This window comes from Typopeltis vanoorti, chromosome 20, assembly GCF_054136105.1.
Source record: "Typopeltis vanoorti isolate ZY-2024b chromosome 20, IOZ_Tvanoo_1.0, whole genome shotgun sequence".
Lineage (NCBI taxonomy): Eukaryota > Metazoa > Arthropoda > Arachnida > Uropygi > Thelyphonidae > Typopeltis > Typopeltis vanoorti.
The window spans coordinates 93211828-93234363 of NC_143568.1; the positions used below are offsets into that span (position 1 = coordinate 93211828).

Genomic DNA, 22536 nt, shown 5'->3' on the forward strand with positions numbered 1-22536 from the left:
AGGGAGTCAAGGCCTCATTAAGAGAGGCTATAAATCACCCAAACCAGCTGTCTTACCTTCCCTTAAATTCATTCACACTAGATGCATTCACTATCCCTGAAGACAAACTATTCCACTCACTCACTGCTCTTTGAGAGAAAAACCTCACTCTTACATCTTTCTTGACTGAGAACTAACTTAACTTCCATGGGTGCCCCCTCTATTCTCTCTCTCGACCTTCCATATAACAAAAAAATTTCGTCAGATGATATCCTATTCAAACACCCATTCAAAAATTTATAGACCTCTATCATATCACCCCTCTTTCATCTGTTAACCAGAGTCTGTAATCCACATACTTGCAATCTGTCCTCGTAATCTAAATCCCATAATCCAGATATAATCTTTGTAACTTCTTTGCACCCTTTCCACAGCTTCTCTATCTCCTTGGAATCTGGGAGACCAAATCTGTGCACAATAATCTAGGTGTGGTCTTATCAAAGCCTTATAAAGAGGCAAAATGGCTTCCTTCCACAACATCACAATTATCCTCTGAGTTGTATGTGCAACTTTTGCTATGTGACCTTTGAACTTCAAATTCCTATCCACTGATATGCCAATATGCAAAATACTTAGTCATGTGTCACCACATGTTCTAGGCAAGTATTTAAGAATGTTGCTGTTCAGTGATCATCAATGCTGTTTGATCACAGTGGGAAAAACAAAAGGATCTTTCAGAGTCCAATCACAAGCTTATTGTGGATGCCCATCTGGCAGTAGCCATGATCCTAAAAATAGAACTGACTGGTTTCTCAAAAGGGGTGATATCCCAGGTGTTTAATCAGTGGAAAAATAAGTCACATTGCTTGTCGAGGGGTAACTGTAGTCCTGAGACTGTCGGGAATGAGATTGTTGTTATCTGAGAAGGCTTGTACGGACAAACAGAACTTCCTGTGTGTAGCATTTGCCTGAAGCATTTAATGTAGGCTGTACCCCATTCATATCTCGCTGAACTATGTGCGGGGAATTGAAGAGGACTGGTATTGGCAGTCGTGTTTATACAGAAACCACTGATTTCTGTGAAGTTTCTAATTCAATGGCCCTTATGTGTAGTATAAACTCATCACATCCATAGTTTTCTCAGGCTCCAAAACTCTTGTTTTCCTTTTCTGTTCAAAACACTTATTTTTCAGTTATATAGCTCCAGACCATACAATATTGTTTTCAAATTTGGATTGGTGCACAAAAAGCATCCCTAAAAATTTTTGAATATTGCCTTTTGTTATCCAGTAGAGGCAATCTATATTGCTTAAAAAGAAATCAACAGACACCGTACTCTGAGGAACAAACAGCCATGCCACGTATCTTAATAAGATGTAGGACCTCCTTTTGCCAGTTACTGCAGTAATCCTACAGGGCATATTTTCCACAAGTATATGATAGCGATCAGTGGAAAATTTGGACAGTTTTTCCTGTAGGTATGTAGTGAGGTTCTGGACTATTGTGGAGCAGATATCCCTTGACCTCACTCGACACGCCAGTTCATCCCACAGATGTTCACTAGGATTGAGATTAGGGTTCTGTGAAGTTCAGTTGAGTTGAATGATGTTCGTGTCACATAAATCATGCAGTTACAGCAGCTGCCTTATGACATGGTGCATTATCTTGCTGAAAGAGACAATGGTAATTTCCTTAGAAAGGCCACAAAGTAGGAAGTATTGCATTGTGCTGAATGTTCAGATACCACACAGAGTTCACTGTTCGTGGCACCACAAACAGAGGTCCGAGACCAAACCAGGAAAAACAGGATCCTACCATCCACCCCCACCTCCAATTTTCATAGTTGGTACGCACTCTGTTAAGAGATGTTCCCCGAGCATCCACCACACCCATCCATCTTTTCAGTAAAGGGTATAGTGTGATTCATCACACTATACCCTCTAACACAGCTTTCCTTAACACAGATTTCCATTCTCCACTGTACATGCCCTTTACGCCACCGATGCTGCATGTTGGTTTGGGTAATGTGTGGCTAACATATTGTGGTCCTACCATGGAAACCCTATGTTGAGCCTCGGTTTTGAATGTTTTTGTGCAGATCTGTTTTTCATTCGATGCCTGGAAATCTGCATTCAATGTATTGGCCAACAAATGGTAGTTTTTGCATATTATCCTTCATGTTCGGTGAGCAAAATGGTAGCACCTGAAGTTGACTTCCTGCACTTCCATCTCAGTATGGTATCACTGATTTTTGATCTGTAATGACTCAATTTTTCACCAATTTGCTGAACAGATAGGCCTGCAACATGGCACCCTGTCCCACCACCTCTTTCAAACTCCATCAGTTCCCTTCACCAACACATGGTTGCAGTTGCATTGACTTGGGAGCATCATATTCCTCCAATTTATACGGGCTACAAACACGTGACTCGCTATGTATTGGGCCTTTTTTTATGACTTCTTTTCAAGCAATGTACATAATGAATTACTTTTTTTATTTCTCTCGCACACAGTTACTCCTGTCATTCTCTCATAGAGAATGACAGGAGTTTTTTTATGACTTTTTTTATGACTTCTTTTCAAGCAATGTACATAATGAATTACTTTTTTTATTTCTCTCGCACACAGTTACTCCTGTCATTCTCTCATAGAGGTTTTGTTTCTAGTTTAAGTATTTTTATTGGTATCTTCAGGTGCTGTTTTATAAAAACTGGCCAACATAATCTGAACATGTAAATAATATCACTAGATCACCATCTTATGCAGTTCAGTTTCAAACTTAGTGAACCAATTTATTCTTTTCCTTCATTTTCTCTACTTCAGTTTTTTTTTGACACCTCCAGCTGTTTAAGAAACAAATACAGCAGCCTTCCTTTCTCTTTATGACACATGGCACTATTGCATCACTTGTGTTTTTGTGTCCTCTCGTGTGAGTGCGTGCGTGCACACACACACACACACACACATATATGAGTGAGAGAAACCAAAACAGTTGGTTTGTCAGTTTTCTGGAACTGAATAAGTGATTATCTAATATAGCACTGAAGTGATCTTGATTGTATGTGTATAAACATGTAAAAATAATTCCCAAAGTATAACAACACCAGAAAAAAAACGATGCGAGAAAATAAAGGAGAGAGAGAAAAGTATGCTATGTGCATAAATGGACACAAACCAACCTTGTTGGGGGGGGGTGTTCATGTTTCAAGTATCAATTTAGCAACAGTCGTGATGATTCAGTATATGGTTCACTTTTCTTTTTTTTCCCCCTCAATCTTGAGCTGTAATTTTTCTCTAGATCTGCTTATTTTCTTCTCCCAAACATGAACCAGCCTCATAGGCATTCGGTAGTAGTGATATATATAATGTAAGTTATGTGTAAATTAATAATTTGGGTTTGAATTAAAGCATTGCCAGAATAGATGGTCTCAAATATTTTGGTAGTAAAGCCAATAAAATAAAAATAAAATGCTTTTACCAAACACAGCTAGTTCTTGATAAAATCAAGCTTCTCGTACTCCTTTCAACTAGTAAGTTATATACGAGGGTGGTCTGAAAAGTTCTCCGCCTTGACCATAGATGGCAACACTATTGGCACGATTTTTTTTTTTTTTTCCAAGTTGGTACATCTGTCATAAGCATTTATGTGAAATTGCAAGTCATTCTATCAAGTAGTATATACAGCTGTCTGAAGCAAAATTGTTGTCTGTATCCCTAGAAATGGATAAAATTGAGTATTGTGTGGTTATAAAATTCTTTGTAAAAGAAGGTTTAACAGCAAAAGAAATTCATTCGAAGTTCATAAAAGTTTATGGACACTCTTCTCCTTCATTTTCGACAATTAAGAAATGGGCAGCCTAGTTTAAATGTGGCTGTACCAGCCTTGAAGATGATCATCCACAGGAAGTCCAAAAAGTGTAACAACACCAGAAATCATTGATCAAGTGCACGATATGGTATTTGATGACTGGCGAGTTAGAGTGTGTGAAATTGCTGAGACTATATGCATTTCGAAAGAAAATGTAGGATATATTTTGCATGAAGAATTGCAAATGAAAAAGCTTTGTGCAAGATTGGTGCCTTGCTTGCTGCCTCTTGAATACAGATATTCAAGACAAACCACAACTAGCTACATTTTTCCGCTTTGTATATCATGACGTGGACGTCAAGGAAGAGCTATTGGACTTGATAGCGTTGAAAGATACAACATGTGGCTCTGACATCAAAGAAGCTCTGGATGTTACACGTACAAAAGCTTTGGTATTGCACAAAAAAATCATCAGCATTGCAACCGATGGTGATTTGGGTAATGTGTGGCTAACATATTGTGGTCCTAACATGGAAACCCTATGTGAGCCTCTGTTTTGAATGTTTTTGTGCAGATCTGTTTTTCATTCGATGCCTGGAAATCTGCATTCAATGTATGCTATGAGAGGATAACTAAAGGGATCACGGGGCTCCTTGAGAATGATGAATCATATCCTGCTTTCCTACTTGTACATTGCATTATCCACAGGGAACATCTAGTTGCCAAGTGTTTTAAATTTGAACACGTAATGCAAGTAGTTCTAAGAATTATCAATTTTATTCATTCAAGTGCTAAAACAAACTGACAATTCAAAAGCTTACTCGAGTTGAATTATGAGATTCCTAATGACGTGCATGATTTTGCTTAGTAAGGCGCTTTCAGTTAGCAATGTATTAAGCAAGTTTTTTGTTGTTGTTGTTGTTAGACTCAATCAGACAGTTACTTAGAGAGAGAAGGAGAAATTTTTCCCTCATCTCAAAGACACTCAGTGGTTTTTAGACATGGCATTTTTATCCGATGTTTTCCAGCATCTACAGATATTAGAAGTTTCACTTTGACGGAAAGAAAAACTAATAACCGATCTCGCACAGACTGTGCTAAGCTTCCAAAGCAAACTGCGACTTTTCCAGAGAGACTTGGAAAATAAAACTCTCAATCACTTCATTTGTCTGAAGAAAATTCTGACAAATTCAATAGGAGAAAAAAATCACTAACGCCTTTTTATTCCCATATAGGGAGTAGGCGAGGTCATTTTAGCCCTATCTAACTTTTGAGACCGAATGGGCAGTGCAGTTCAATCTCCAATGGTACCCAATCAGCAATAGCTGGTCCGTGACTAATCACTAATTGTAATTGGCCACCAATGAAGAGACTGGCAAACAAGTGCTACTATCTGTTGGTACCTAACGCAATATATTTAATGTCTGAAATAATGTGGGTTCTACAGTCGATTTTTTTGAGTTTACAGGATGAAAAACCAGAGTTTCCGGGGGGGAAAAACCTGCTTGACCATGCGAGAGATCGACTAACTCAGGAACCGGTCAAAAAAGGCTTAGAAAAATTTCCTCTAGTAGCTGACTAGATTCGAAAGCAAGTCTTCTTTCATGTGGCAAGTGCTGTGGTGTGCAAATGCCACATCCACTGAGCTGCACAGGCTCTCGTGGAATTAGAAACAGGATCTTATGTTAGCAAATTAAAATCTGGCCAAAGAACTCAATTGATTTTGCAACCTTGGAGAACTTAAACCAACATTCACTTAAGTGGATGTTCCATAATTCAGTTTTGGAAGCAAGTTCCAGACCAACAGTATCCAACACTTAAGAAATGTGCCAGAGAAGTGCTATATTCGACTCTTAAATTTATTAAATCTAAATATAGATCTGCTTTAAATGATGAACATTTGATCGAACTTGTAAGAGCTGCTTTGACTAATTACACACCTAATTTTAAGGAACTTACTAATTAAAGTTCGTTTTAAACAGAATAATTTTAAAGTCGAAACACAATAATTTTAGTAAATAACTAAAATTATTGTGTTTCGACTTTAAAATTATTCTAATTGCTTAAAATGAACTTCATTTAATGTGTTTTGAATGAAACTTTTGTATTGCAGTAATTTTTATTAACCCTGTTTTTCTATCCCTCTTCACTCTTTTTTTTTTTATTTTGTTCTTTTTTCTTGTCTCCTTTTCTCTTTTTGTTTATTTTTTCCTGATAAAGCATGAAGAGCCGCCTGGACACAAGCTGCATGTGCCTCACAAGCCATGTTGTGGCCATCCCTGGTTTAGAAACTCAAACCTGTAACCTGTCATTCCCTTGAAGGGTATCAGTCATACTGTATGGAGAAGAGAAGTGGGAACAGAAACTCTTACTCTTTGGAAATCAAGCATGGCATTTGCTGTGCAGGCCTCCATTACAAGAAGATAATGCTGGTTCACTGGGCAGTGAAGGTCATCTTCCGCATAATAGGGTCCAGTTTAGGGCGAACAGATGTCTCGATTGTCCACTTTTCTTAATGTTCCGAGAAAATGTAAATGGGATGCCAAATATATGTTTTTTTTAAAACGCGTTTCATTTTTCTTATTTTTCCTCTTTGTTGTAAACTCTAATCTAACCATACAATTTGTTGCAAATTAGTAAAGAGGTTTACTCTGTTTCCAATAGATAGCACTGTAATCATTCAGATGGCTTTCACATAGTTCCCCCATTGCTGCTGCCAGTGTAATGCACACAAAAGTTCAACTTTAAAATATACCATGGCCAATGCAACAGATACATGCAAATGAATTTTGGTGTTTTTCAAAGTATTGATGTGTTGGTGGCAGTATAAATTTAATTTGTTGAAAATGGGTCGTAAGATGCTCAAGCGAAAGTGTAGTTTCACCATGGACATGGTGAAACAAGAATTCCATTTCCTAATTGAAAGTCATAATGTTAATGGCAAATGAACTGTTTGTAGAGCTGAATTTCCTATTGAACATGATGTTCATTCAGATATTATACTGCACAAAGAAGCTGATGCAGCAAAAAAGTGAAAGTTGTAAACTAACCTCTTTCTTGACAAAAACAACAAGGTGTAAATGGTGAATGGAAATGTCTCACTCTACAAAGATTGTTAGGTTTCCATAATCCATGTATAACCATTCATTTAGATCACTGGATTGCTCGTCTACCATTATACAAAATATCCTCAAAAATGTTCACATGTCCAAAGACAAAATGTGAAAGTATAGTTGTGTAAAGTATAGGCTCCTTTTGCATTTCATGAAGTGATAAGTAACTTAAGTGAGGCAAAATATGTATATGCTATGATAGATTTATCAAATCACAAGCCTGAAGTTGGTTCCATTTTTGGGAAGGTATTTTATACTTATGAAATAAAAGTGAAATTGTTGGAATTTCAAAATTTTATATGAGAAATGTCTGACATATTAGTAGATAACATGTTTCCCATATTAGAGAACTGTAAATTAATATGATTGAGACTATCAAATATTGATCATTCTTTCCATGGCAGGTAGCATGGAATGCCAACTCGTCTTCACACTTCCTAAGCTTACTTGCGTTACACTTCAAAAAAATTGCAGAAGGATTTCAGTGCCTCAACTCAAACATACTATATGATGCTGGTTTGTAACCTAACATGTTGTATGACTGTATTGGTTACGTTACTCTGTATAATGTCCTAAATTGGCACTCCATTCTTATTCATTCAGTATATCCGAGTAGATGTCTAAAAATGAAGCGTATGATGAAAGATGAGTATAGATGTTTTGTGGAGGTTTTCTGTCAGTTATCTAGCTTTAAATTCTTAAGCAACCTGTTTTGTTAGTATATTTTGAAAAATAGTTTATAGAACCATGTGTTGTAAACATAGTAAATAAATGAACATTTTGCACACAGGAAAGGGGAAAAAAATTAATATGGTATGCTTCCATTGGTTTCAGAGATATCCTTTGAGAGTAGAAGTGAACAGTAATATTGCATTTAAAATTTTTGACATTGCATGAGCAGGAAAACATACTTTTAAAACCCAATGTGAATCAAACAGGAGTTTAAAAAAATAATAAAAAATAGGGTAACTGTATATCATTGTGGTGTGTTTCATGGGTTTCTGTAAAGCCTTTCATGAATCTGAAAGTTATTACTTTCAGATTCATGAAAGTAATACTTAATTTTGTTCAATTGAACTATGTTAGTCATAGAAGAAAGCTACAATTTGCAAAGTGGCCCATCTCACTATTATTTGTGTTCATGAGAGAGAGACAGCTTGTGAACAAGGGACATGATAAAACTCCTGGTCATGTGAGGGGGAAATTTTCTTCCATCTTTCTACACATAATCTTGAATATACTTCAATTTATATGCCTTGCCTTTTTTTTGTTTGTGTAGTCAAATAAATGCTCAAGCAGAATTACCACATTTACTGCACAGGTTAAAATTCATGCAAAATCATAAAATTCACTGCTGAAAAGATGAAGAATAATAGTTTGCCTTTGTTAGATACTCGGATAACCCAAAACTAGTGGCTCTCCTGTAAGTTTATAAGAAGACTTGCTTTTAAGTAGATACTACATAATACTTGACTTTGCAGTTCAGCACAAAAGTAAGACATTGTTAAAACACTAATTAATATAGCTCTCATAATTTTACAATGATAATAAAAATTAAATTTTTTATATATATATAAAAAAAAAGATGGAAATTAATGGTTATTAAATCATCTTAATGTACAATGCATAATACATTCGTATGATTCTTTACTTAGATCATCTTTAGAAACTAAGTTACCATATACCTTACCTCAAAGACATCAAACATTATCATCAACTTCTGGTTTATATACTCCAAGGGTGAACCAGATATTATGTGCAAATAAATAGTTTCTCTTTATGTTATAAAGGAAAGTCTATAGGACTAACTAAATTAAATAATTCCTGTAATAACTCAATTTTGGTTAATCTACTTACTTTCCAGCCATTGGGCTGCTAGTTTGAATCCTACCATGGATGTCTGCAAATATTTGTAGGTGAAGATTAATTTCATTACTCTATGTGAGACCACTGCTCTACTCATTGGAAGTCTGAAATATCTTCAAAAACTCCCTGGGTTTGAGTATATTATATTGACCTTATCAGGATGAGGATCAATGCCCTACCCACTTGAGCCCGCACAGCTCGATGGGGCAGTGGCAACTCAAACTGTAGGGCTGGCTGCCACTACAGTAAGACATAGCCCAGTGTTGCTTCCATACTCATGGGATCAGTATGTGGAGGCATGATGCCATGGTTTCCATTCTGAACAACCGCTTTTAGAACAAAGGTTGGGAGACTGCGGTGGAACCAGATTATAGGACCTCCGCAGGTTTGCATAAGCCAGACCTAATGATTAAAAGAGATGGTGACGTTTGGGTAGTTGATGCCCAGATGGTGGGAACAGGGTGCCCACTAGTCTTTAGCCATAGTAATAAGTTAAACTATTATAAGAATAACCAAGATCTGGTTAGTAAGATACGGGAGGAGCATGGAGCAACTCTGAGGTTTACCAGCGCCGCCATCTCTTTACATGGCGTATGGAGTGCAGATAGATATAAAAGTTCTTTCCTTAAGGGCTCTACTGGGCACACTGGTGGCATGGTGTTGCCACCGGAGAATGACTACAATGATAACTAGAACAGGCATAGGGTAAAATACTTGTAAAGGCTTAGACATATATCAAGTCTGGACATGATGTAAGGGTAGTACTGCCCATAACCAGTACAAAGATTAATAAAAAATAATAATAAATAAAATTGCCAGTGGTGCACCACAAGAATCAGTCATTGGTCCACTGTTAATCAGTCTGTACATTAATTAATTATATTGGGAACGATTTGACAAGCAACATACAGCTTGTCAGAAGAGAATCAATGGGGTAATTCTCCTGAAATCATATCAGGAAAATAGTGGAGGTAAAATTAGATAATCTGGGAACCTTTGTTCTGGAGATTATTATTTAGAGACCAGGAGTCAAGGACTCATTGAGGGAGGCCACATACTACACACACCAGCTGTCATACTTATTCTTGAATTCATTCACACTGCTTGCACTCACAGCATCCAATGGCAGTCCATTCTTGTCTTCTTTCCCCACCCTCCATAAACTGAAAAATTCCATCAAGTGAAATCCTGTATGACCTTTCCAGAAGTTTCTTCATCTCAATCATATCACTCCCCCTTTCTCCTGTTTGCTAGTGTCTGCAGTCGACAAATTCTCAATCTGTCTTCATAATCAGTATTCCACAATCCTGATATCATTTTTAACATTCTCCTTTCTGCTCTCTCCACTATACCAAAATCACAAAGGAAACCAGGAGACCACACCTGTGCACAATAGTCCATGTGAGGTCTTATCAAGTCCTTGTAAAGAGACAAAATGACATTCTTATCTTTGCATGTGAACATTCATTTCAGCATTGCAATTATCTTTTGAGTTGTATTTAAGTGACCATACTACCTGAGATTAGCTCTGCTAATGCATTCCTGGATGCTAACAATGTCAAGTTCTTTCCTAATATCCTAGTTTTTAATATGATATTGCCATTGATGCCATCTGCTCACTCCTCTAATCTTTCTCAGGACTCTCATATCTGTGGTCTTTGGTCAGGTGTTTTACTTCTGACCCAGCCTTCAGATCCATAAGTTAAAACTGGTTTGAACACTGTTTTGTATACAGCTAATTTAGTGTTCCAACTAATTTCTCTCTTATTCCATATGAATTTATTCAATTGACTTCCTACCATACCAGCTTTGTTGATTCTGTTGTCTATTTCCATATTTAATTTACCATCTTCACTAAATATCATGCCTAAGTAGCTGAAATGTTTTACTTGTTCCACAGGTTCTCCATTCACAATGCAGTTGACATTTTCAACGATTCTGCCTATTTTCATTGTCTTTGTCTTTTTATTGCTCACCTTCATACCATATCTGTTACAACAGTTATTCAATTTAGTCAGGGAATCTTGCAGACTTTTAGCGGATTTATTTAGAAGTATAATATCGTCTGCAGAGAGCTGTCATTAATATCTCCAATTTTGATATCATGTTTAATACCACTTTCCTTCATAATGTGATCCATATAGATGATGAATAACAGAGGGGATAATGTACATCCTTGTCTCATCTAATCATGGAAAAGTTTTTACATTTTACAAGACTTTTTATAGACATTGAACTGACATCCATTTTCCCATGCCCACAATTTCAGCCTTGTCAAATCATTCTGCATATCAACAGTATTCCTGATTACCCTACCTATCTTTGCATCATCAGCAAACAGCTGTATGTTACTTTTCAAATCGTTCCCAATATAATTAATGTAGAGACTGAATAACAGTGGACCAATCACTGATTCTTGTGGTACACCACAATTTACCTTAAATTTGGCAGACTCGCATACCACTTTTTGATATCTGTCAGTCAGCCATCCTCTTATCCATGCTAATATTTTATAACCCCAAACCCATATTCTCCAATTTATGCAACAATCTTTCATGCTATATTCTGTCAAAAGCCTTAGCAAAATCCAAAAGTATTATGGTGTATCCATTCCCCTTATCTAGTTCAATTGTAAGGTTATTATAGAATGTGAGCAAGTTATTAAAACATGACCTTCCCTTAGTAAATTCATGCTGTTCATTGCAAAATAGACATTTCACTGTCAACCGATTTCTGAATGTGAGCCCTAACTAAATTTTCCAAAATCTTCACCACCACCTTTGAGATGCTGATTTGTCGATAGTTGGATACATAGATCTTTGCACTACCCTTGTGCAATAGAATTACCATGCATTCTTTCTACTCCTGCAGAATTTTCCTTGTTCTGAGACTCATATTAAACAGCCTGTTCAGGGAATAGCCAGTTTAGCTGAACACTCCTGTCCTATCAGTCCCTATTGCTGAATTCTTATTCAGTTTGTGCAGCAGCTCTAATATCTCATCCTCATACACCTGAGTTTCCTCATCCAGTGAAGAGGTAGCAGTGAGCTCAATGTTGTATACACCAGGTTGATAGCTTTTAACAAATGAACACTCATTAGTTGAACAACCTCTTCTGCATTTAGAAGAGTTATTCTTTCATATTCTTTTACTTGCAGCATATCGATAGAATTCTTGTGGATTGTCTTTAGCATGCAGAGCCAGTTTCTTTTCATACTCAGACTTTGCTTTCCATACAACAGTTGTGACTATTCTAGCCTGGTGCTTACAATTTTCAGACATCATCCTTATGTGTATACGGTATTCTTTCCACATCATCCTTTTCATACAAATTTCTTGCAGATCTTTTGAAACTCAAACCCATTATTCAGCATTAAACTAAGTTTTTAATCAAGCTGAAAATACAATCGGCACAGCTACATGTTATGTAGTGGAACAAGCAAACCAAATCAAGAAAATAGAGCCAATCGTATATATTTCCTAGTTCACAAGGTTAATGATTGGTGAGGAGCAACTGTAGCAGGTACATATGTCTTGATATATTTAGCAGTTGATTGCATTAGACCTAAGAAACTAGCATTTTCATATCAAACTTGCCGAAAGTTTGTTATTCATTTGTAATAAATGTATCTCTGTCCAGTTTGCATATTTATAGGATGAAATAGATGGCCTCGGATGAAGCAAATGTTACAGCTGGCAGGTATGGGGGATGCCTGCATACTGATGTCAGAAAAGTGAAGAAGCATACAATGAACACATTGTCAGTTCTTGGTGTATGTTCATTAGTTCACCATAGTGTTGCATAAATAAGAAAATTGAAAATCTTACTGGTTGTAAGTGGTGCAGTAAGTGATAAAGTTTTTGAATACAAAAAATGTTTACTTCGCCAAAATTTAACAGCAAGTTAGTGAAACATATGGAGAAAATGACATGAGTGAGGGAATGGTAAGAAGATAGTGTAGGATGTTTGGTGAAGGGAGAACAAATGTATATGATAAAGACTGAACTAGCCACCTGTTGTAAAACTTGATGTGGCTTGGAAATACCAAAGCGCTTTACATCAATTTTTACAGAGGTCAAGTACCATGAGAATGTACAAAAATAACCTTGTATGTAACCATTATATGTTTTATGCTAATTATTACTGTAAATAACTCCATGGGAATTAACTGTATTTACTCCTTTAACAAGAATATTTTAGAATGTCAAAAACAAAGGCAATGCTTTGCTACCGGAATTTTGTATAATAGCTTTATATGAGGGCATAAGAAAGTTGTTTATGATTTTAGTGTATGAGAAAGTTGCTTACGAGCTCTGTGCATAAACACCTTCAAAGTCAGTGCCTGAGAGATCTGAAAGGTTCAGGCAAGTTTCCGCTGCCCGACAAGATATGATCAAAGGAATGCACGGAGGAGAAGAAAGAACGGGTCGGTCTTAAAAGAAGATCGAGGAATTGTGCCGAATTCTTCGGGAGTTGCAACCTTTCGCATAAAGACCCGGAGAAGGTGTAAATAAAAGGGATTGAGCCGAACATCAGTGGAGAGCCAGTCTGCGGCAGTTACAGTCAGCAGAGAGTTATCAGAAGAGGCAGAAAAATATCAGTAGTAGGATCCAGAGGACTGGATGTTACGGCGAGCCCACGCCAGAGGAGAAAATTGGGAATGATGAGAGAACAGCCGATGTAAATATCCAAAGCAGTTTCATTCGGAAGTCCTTTTGCCATGGTAGATCAACCTCTTGCCAGAGTTATTCGAGTACCACAGGTTGCAGTCCACAGCCCGCTAATTCCCGACGAGATACTGCTGATGTAAGACACTCCTGAAGGAAGCCTAAGACCCGAGATGAAAGAAAGCCATAGAGACTTTAGTGCAAGACTTTTGATTGAATGTGCAATACAGAGCCTCTCTAAGTTTGTTACATTTTTTTTGGTACATTTCCTTTTATAATCTAGGAGATATGTTATAGATGGACTGATAAGAATTAGTTTAATAGTAATAAGTGTCCATAAGAGAGTCATTTGGAATGGTAATGATTGCCATAAGATTTGTGAAATAACTTGGCATAGTTAGCTAACCTCTTAATGAGTGAATCAGAGTTTTCGATAATTTGATTTAATAAGCAGAGAAGTAATTGTATTGTATAGTTAATTAGTATTGAAAAGGGAAAGTTTGTTTCTTTATGCTGTAAGTCTAACGGATAGGTAGAGAGAGTAATCTCCCTATCGTTTCATTAATGTACTTTGATATTAATGTAAATAAATGTTTTATTTATATGTCAATAGAGTGCTTCCTGATTCTTTAAATTACAATGCACTGTTCCTAAATAAACTCGGACTTGTGAGCGGGAAACAACTAAGGTGTATCAAGCGTAGTTTAAGTACTTGTGAAACCATGACTGTTTACATAAACTTTATTGAAGGAATTTATGCTAGTGAGAGAGAGATCTACCAGACGCATTTCTGAGTCTTATGCCGATATAGAAATACTGGTGGCGCAGTGTTAACAAATAAATTTTCCGGTGTTCATTGGCATATGACTAGTAAATGCGAAAGGTAGATAAGCATAGTACGTAATAGAATAAGTAAAGAAGGTTACAAAAGCACAATGCTAATCAGAATAAAGAGGTAATACTCCAGCATACAATAATGCATAAAGACCTCATTCATTATACTGTCATTAATCACTACTGATCTTCTTGATCAGATGAATGAGAATGTTCAAGAAAACACAAAATATGTATTCACCAATTTTGGGTGGAATACATATTTCCAGCACACTTCTTATCCTTTACTGCACAAAATTGCAGGCTATTCTTCTCCCATCTGTGACTTATAGTGAGAATGGACTATATAATGTTTTACACTAAACATCTAGATGAGCCTTTTGATAAATTATGATAAAGTGAGGTCATGCCTGAGCATGACCTCACTTCATCATAATTTCATATCATATTTTATAATAATGTTATGGCTGAGTTGGATAAAGGGAATGGATACATTATAATACTGTCGGGTTTTACTAAGGCATTTGATAGGATAATATGGGACTAGATGAAAGGAAGTAGCTTCAAATATACTGATGTTGACAAGTCTTAACTTATTTTTGTGTGTTTCCATTGAAAGGACTAGCAGAAAATGATTTTATCAATTTGGAAAATTGATAAAATCATTTTTATCAATTTTCCAAATTGATAAAAATGTTCCAAAGGGATAAAGAAGCTCTGGAATAGCTGCATAGATGAGGGTCTTGTGAGAGATATAGCAATAGTTCTCACTTTGCCAAGATCTGTCTCCCTGTATGTAATGTAGCACACAGTGCTACCACTGCATTAGATGAAGAGATAGATGTATGCGAGGAGGTACTAGAGCTGTTGCATAACCTTGATAAGAATTTGGTGACAAGGCTGGATGGGATATTAGCATCTATGCTAAAGTAATGTTCAGCTGAACTGGTTGGGCCCTTGACATGTTTATATAATTTGAGTTTTAGCTCAGGGAAGATCTCACAGGAATGGAAAGAACACTGATAATCCCATTGCACAAGAGTGATGTAAAGATTGATGCGTCTAACTATCAGTCTATCTTTGGAGCAATTGTGAAGATTTTAGCATAGTTAGTATGGACTTGCATACAGCAGTGGATGGACAAAGAAGCTGTACTTTGCAAGGAACAGCATGGGTTTATTAAAGTGAGGTCATGACCTCACTTTATCATAATTTCATATCTTATCATAGAATATTTTATCTATATTTTATCATACAATCATACATATTTTAAAATATAATACTATATTTTATCATACATAGATATTTTATCATAGAAGAATTATCATATTTTATAATAATGTTATGGCTGAGTTGGATAAAGGGAATGGATACATTATAATACTGTTGGGTTTTACTAAGGCATTTGATAGAATAATATGGGACTAGAATGTAAACTATTTGCTTGTATAAGTAGCTGGCTGATGGACAGAGATCAGAACGCAGTGTGTGTGTGTGAGAGAAGGGGGGGAGATAAATCTTCTAGATTTAAGATAACCTGTGGTGTGCCCCACAGATCAGTCCTTAGACCTGTTGTTCTTTAATCAATGATATTGGAAAGGACCTGACAGATCTTCAGTTGTTTGTTGATGATGCAAAGATAGGCAGGGCAATCGGAGATTTTACAGATATGCAGCATTTAAGGGTGAATAAGCTGGAAGTGTGGATAAATGACAATGACTGTCGATTCAGTATTGGTAAGTGTAAAGTTAAGCACTTTTTCGTGATGAGATATCCAATCTCATATTTTATTGTTGGAATTATTCTTATTGGAATTGTTATTATTGTTGGAAATCTGGACTACTGTGTGTACACAATAGTCCAGGTTTCCTGGGTTCCAAAGGGATAAAGAAGCTGTGGAAAAGCTGCATAGATGAGGGTTTATGTGGACTGTAGACAGTGATAGAAAGAAGAGCGATATGATAGAGGTATATAAATTTTTGAGAGGGCATTATAAAATATCGGTTCATAAAATTTTTCATTATATGGAAAGTGGGGAGAGGACAAAGGGAATCTGTGGAAGTTAAGTTTTATATGCTGTTAACAAAGGAGGTGAGCTGAATTTTGAGTTTAAGAGAAGGCATGACAGCTGGTGTGGGTAATGTATGCCCTCCCTCAACGAGTCTTTGACTCCCTGGAGGTCTGGAGGTCTAATAATAATAACATGCAGAAAATGAATCCGAAAGTTTTGGAAATTTTCCAAAATTTCTGAAGCAAAATAATTTTGGCTGAGCTGAAATTATTCTGCTCTGAACTTAGACTAGTCATTACCAAAGCTATGTTTCAGCATAAAACATAATTTCTTAAACAGTTATTATTGTTTCAGAAACCATAAAATAGATTATAAAACTTAAACTATAAATCTGTTTGCACATGTATATTTTAGTAATTATTCTTTGTTAAATAAATGAAATTTCAATTGGTTTTTGTAATCCAAAATATTTCTTATGAATCTGTTTTAAATGTGTTTATTTCTCTAGGTGATTTATGGAGTTACAACTATCTTCAAGGAGAATTTGTTGTCAGCCCAGAGCCTGATGTATGTGTTATAACATTAGATCCAAAGAGAGATCGTTGTGTTATATTGGCCTCAGATGGGCTTTGGAATATGGTGACACCATGGGATGCTGTTCGTTTAGTACAGAAAGCTGAACAAGAAAATGAGCAAATTATTCTTGACTCTGGACATTCATCTGTATTGGTATGCTGGCTTTATTAAAGATGAAAATTTTTTTTCTAATTTTTTGCGATTTACATTTTTATTTATGCTCTCAGTACAGAATAACTTATGGATATATTAGATTACAAAGTTTATAGATGTAATATTGCATTCATTAACCTATGATTATACACACTTCTGTTATGAAATAAATTTCATGCAGTGATGTCCAGCCATTTTTTTATGAATGCCTTATATATATTTAACTAGGGAGGCTCTGCCCCCCCCCCAGAGTTTTCAGCGCCCAATCCCCCGAGTTCCAGGCTGGTAGGCCTGTTCTCCTTGAATTCTGACCCCACCCCTAGTGGGGTGGGGAGAGTGGTGAACCCATAGCTGTCCCCTCTATCTGTTTGTAGAATTTTCCTTGCCAAACGAAATTGCCTGAGTTCATTGTGAACTGAAATAGGGCTGATATATCAGTTCCACAGTTCCAAAGACCGGCCACTTCCCTTAAACCTACCTGGAGTACACTAGGTCCCTTGCAGCTGTAAACTGTCCTATGACCAAACAGGCAGGACAGCTAATATCAGGATATCCGAATGCAAAGACTACACCCGGTTTCACCAATACAGTCATTCTCGGCTTACGGACCATGCTCTGGATGCCCGCCACAGAACACGCTGGAAGAAAGCCACTTTATTACACCGCAGCAAATATAAATACGAAAAATTGTTCATGGAATCAGCCTCAGCTCTAAAAAAAACTTCCCAATCCTCAACAAATTTTGGTGCATGACACCCCCCCCCCCCCCCAAATTTGGGAAGCTTGTATCATGAGAACATCAGCCCAACAGCCAAGACAACCCAATTTAGCCTTCCAGGAGGCGCCTTTAGGACTCTAGGAACAACTTAGTTACTCTCTTCAGCCTCATTTGCTTGTTGTTAGTACCTGCATGCACATATCATAGTTTTATGTTCCCATGAAGATGGCAATGTAACAGTGCCAAAATATAGAAAGTATTGATTAAAGTTTTCTTTAGTATACGTTGTAATTTCCTGAAATAATTTAATAGTCATGTGTTACCAACGTATAAGCTTATCTACAAGAAAAACCTACCTGTGCTAAAGATTAGCTAACTCAGGAATCTGCTGAAGAAAGACATAGAAAGAGTTTCTGTAATTGGTAATTGGAATCAGACCTGTAATGCTCTTTCTTCCAGCAGTAGGAAACACCATTTTGACAGGGCTATACAGCCACCTCTCTTGTTTTGTATAAAGTTGACTCGCCAACATACCAACTGTGTAGTTAAAAATCGTTGAATGTTTTTACACTTCTAAAAGTGAATAGTTGTCACTGTTATTCTGCTGTTTCCATATATTTATCTCTACTAAAAATTGTGCCTAAATAGTAAAAGTGTATTTCCTTCTCTATAGGTTCACTTCTGAAAATGCTCGTTTTCGTAGCAGTATTTTAGAGCGGTTATTCACTTTATATAAAAGACTCGAAGACCTATGGCAGACTTTTATAAAAGAATAATGTTATCTGTATAGAACGGAGAACTGGGTTTAATATCTAATGATTTTAATATCAAGTTTAATTTCACTTTCCTTAATAATGTGATCTATAGATTATAAATAACAGTGAAGATAGTACAGAATCCTGTTTTGTCTGATTAAAAATCAGTCTTCCTGTACATTTGACTACTGTTTTGCACTTTAAGCTTATGCATTCTTCTGTGTAACATTTCATTTATTATTCAGATGTAGTGTTTTTTTTTTTTTTTTGAATGCCCTCCCCCCTCCCCATCACAGTGTTTTATTGTATTTTTTTGATATCAACAGAATTTTATTATATTTTCTTGATTATTTGTCCAATATAAGGTAAAAATTTGTTTTTGACATTCCCTGTGTGGATTCAAGTTAATTGCTTATTCTTTTAGTTGTTTTCCACCACATTTTTTTCTTAGTCATTTCACAGATATGCTTGGGTAAATCTTTCCTGAAACATTAGAAAATTTCTCCATGATTTTCACTTATATATATATTGGTATGATGAGAGTTCTATTCAACCTTCTGACCAAGCCTTGGATGTAGTTGCTACAATACTTTCATAACCATATATTCACTGGCCTGTTTAACCAAGTTGATAGCATCACTACTATCCAACTAGTAGGCTGCAAGTGTGAATGCCCATTGTGACATAGTTTTCTCTGGAAGTCTTGGAGGGGGTGCAATTGTTATCACCTGGTGTGAGACTGCCATTGATCATTGAAGGCCTAAAACAGCTCGAAAAGTTTGATGTTTGTCTCTAGGGTAAGGTTGCTGGATTATTTACCCTGCCCATGATAAATGGTCTACAAGACTAACAGGTTTCTGTTAGCCTTGCGGACCATCTGAAATGTGGAAATACTTGAAGCATTGATATGTATTCCTAATTGCATTCCTCCTTGATATTCTCTACAACTGTTCTTTCACTTGTTAGCTCATCTGATAATTTTTAGTTTTCATATCAATTTTATTCTCTTTCATGTTATTCTTTCCTTCACTTCGGAGTTTTCTTGGTAACCTCTAATTCATTTTGATACTTCTATGTCATTTATCTTTTTTATTCTTTCCAGAATCTTCCCATGACTTTTGTTTAGTTGCTTTTATGCACAACTTGGTTTTTTTTTTTTTTTCCCGAAAACCACACATTCACTGGCAATGATCACAATGAATGATTTCTTCTTTTCATGGTCTCCCTCTTTAACTTATCACTATAGATTCTTAAATTTCTGCCCTTTCTAGACAATTTCAATCTATGCTTCCTAGGTTGAGTTGATGAATAATTTCTTCAGATTTGGCTACTCAGGCTAAGGTTTGTTCTTGTTTTTAAACTTTCTCATATTCTCTCCAAGAATATTTATATATTTGAATTTACAGTTTACATCTGTGAGCTTTTAGTCTGTGATAGATGAAACTTTACGCACCATGTTCAACACTAGGTGGTGGCAGACATTGTTTGCTTTATTCCCCCAGAATCATTATGGTCTAATCTAACATCACTGTGAACAATAACATATGTGCTCTTTCCACATGAATTTATGTACCTACTATTTCTAAGTATGGCGTGTTAAGAATGGTTACTCCATATTCAGAGCATAAATCCAACACTGCACTACCGGTTCCTTACCAGAATCATTTCATGGAACCATATTTGAAATTGTAATTTCCTACATCATTCTACTTGAAACTGACTTCCATTCAGGAAGCTTATCTTTTTTATAGCTTTTCTCTCAATCCTAATCAATATATTATGATTATATTTTACAATCATAATATATATACAATTAGTTACAGAATATAGTTTGGTCATTATTTGTAATGATATTCATGTGGATTTAAAGAAGATATTCATAACTTATTTTAACAATATTACAAAACTAAATTATAAAAGGATGTTTATTAACTGGCTTATATGTTGCTATTTTTTAAAGCAGCAACTTCAGAACCAAACAACATGTTATAGTTTACATATAATGAATATGTGAAATAATTCAAATTGTAATGGACAACAAAAGATCTAACGTCCTCTTATTGGACCAAAGAAATCATTAACAAATTAAAACCTGTTTATCTTAAACCATCCCAAATTTATGGGATACCTAAAATCCATAAATCCAATATTCCTCTATGACTGTAGTTGATAATATAGATAGTCCAGCTAATATAGACTTGCTCAACAGTTAGCCATATCACTTGCCTCCATTACTGATAACAACTTCTGTACTTTTATAAAAATTCTGTCCATTTCAAATCACTAGTAAAAAAAAAAAAAAAAAAGTCCTTAAAAATTTAGACATAACAGTTTTGATGTCGCTTCCTTATTTACTAATGTGTATCACTAACAGACATGTTTGATTTAATAAAGTCTGTCTTCCCCCCCCAATATCTTTGAATTATTTAAATTTATTATGTATGCAGGTTGCTTTACATGACAAGGAAAAATCTACAAACAGATTAATGGTACTGCAATGGGTTTCCTCCCTTCTCTCTTCCACCTTTAGCTAACTTTTACATGCAACAAAGCACTTAACACAGCTACTTTCAAACCTTAGTGTGGTTATGTTTCATTGATCTTCCATTTGGCCTCGTGGGCAAAATACTTTGATTTCAAAAGAAACACCCTAAAATTCAGTTCACATTAGAAAAATAATCAAGTAACTTTGCCTTTTCTTGGCACATTAGTTACTCACCTTTTCAGATGGTTCAACATTTTTTTTCATTTATAGAAAGCCAACACACAAAGGAAAATATCTCTATAAGCAATAGCGTCATCATCCAGCCCAACAGTATGGAATTCTAAAAACACGTACGCACAGAGCCAGAGCTATTTATTTTGATGAATGCAAGCCTTTCCACAGAACTCAGCTATCTTTGCCATATTTTCTTGGCCAATGGCTACAACTCCCACAAAACAGATAAAATACTACTGTCCGACCACAGATGCAAGAAATTTGGCTGCACAGTACCAAGAAGAGTTAATTCATGTTGAAGGGGAGAAAGGAATAAGGCAACGTACTAATTCGTCACCAACATGATAATCACATACTTTATATACTTTATACATAAAATTTTCCAACTGTTGTACAAGCAAATTAGTTATCATTTTAAAAACTAGAATTTTCATAAACGAAAAGTTAATTTTCTGATGTACAGGGTGGCCATAAAATAACTTTCCCTCTTTGGAGGCAGCTAAAACTAATAAACGAATGAGACCAAATTTTATATTGAGACTTTTTGAAGGCATGGGGAGATGACGTCCGTGAAAAAAAAAGATTTAGTACCAAAAGTCGCCGAAATGGAAATTTTGGCACTGGCCGAGCCAAAAACAAGCAGATAATTACATTAAAGGCAGATAAAATGGAATAATAACATTTCGACAGTGTAAGCGACATCCGCGTCACTCATTCCAGCTGGATATGTGGCACGTTACAATGATAATAATAATAATTAAACTAAAACAACAACTTGCAAGAGACACAGAAATTAATGTAGTAATAGAATTCACATGAAATAATGTTTTATTCATCAGAATCAAGGTTCCCTGGACCACATACACGATTTTCAATGTGCTGACCTTTCTTGTGTATAACAAATTGCATCTGGTGTGTGACATGCTCTACAGCTGAGCATAAGGAGTTGGATTTGATGTTCATAACAGCCCGTTTTATGTTCTCTTTCAAGACACACAAGTTTGCATGTCTTGAAAATTTGCATAATCCTTTTTACCTGCGTTTACTGCAAATATTTGACTGCTTTCGGCTCTGCCAGCACCAAAATTTCCCCTATCGGCGACTTTTGGTACTAAATATTTTTTCCGCAGAATTCATCTCCCCATGCCTTCGAAAGTCTCGATATAAAATGTGGTCTCATTCCATGCATTTTAGCTACAGATACCTCCAAAGAGGGAAAGTTAATTTATGGCCACCCTGTATAATAATAAACACTCATCATTGATTACCCTATTATCGGAATGGATTTACCTTCTGAATTGTGCAAAAGTGTCGAGGGGTCTCGCATCTGTGATCG

At 36.0% G+C, this 22536-nt stretch overlaps 1 protein-coding gene across 2 annotated transcripts in view; it reads left to right on the plus strand.

The window, feature by feature from the left end:
- The window catches only part of Pp2C1 (protein phosphatase 2C), a 90699-nt gene that overhangs the window by 51481 nt on the left and 16682 nt on the right, over positions 1–22536 (plus strand). For both annotated transcript variants that reach the window (XM_090410385.1, XM_090410386.1), the window contains exon 4: positions 16788–17008. In XM_090410385.1, coding sequence (XP_090266511.1) covers positions 16788–17008 — 221 coding nt within the window. The remainder of the gene's footprint in view (positions 1–16787; positions 17009–22536) is intronic.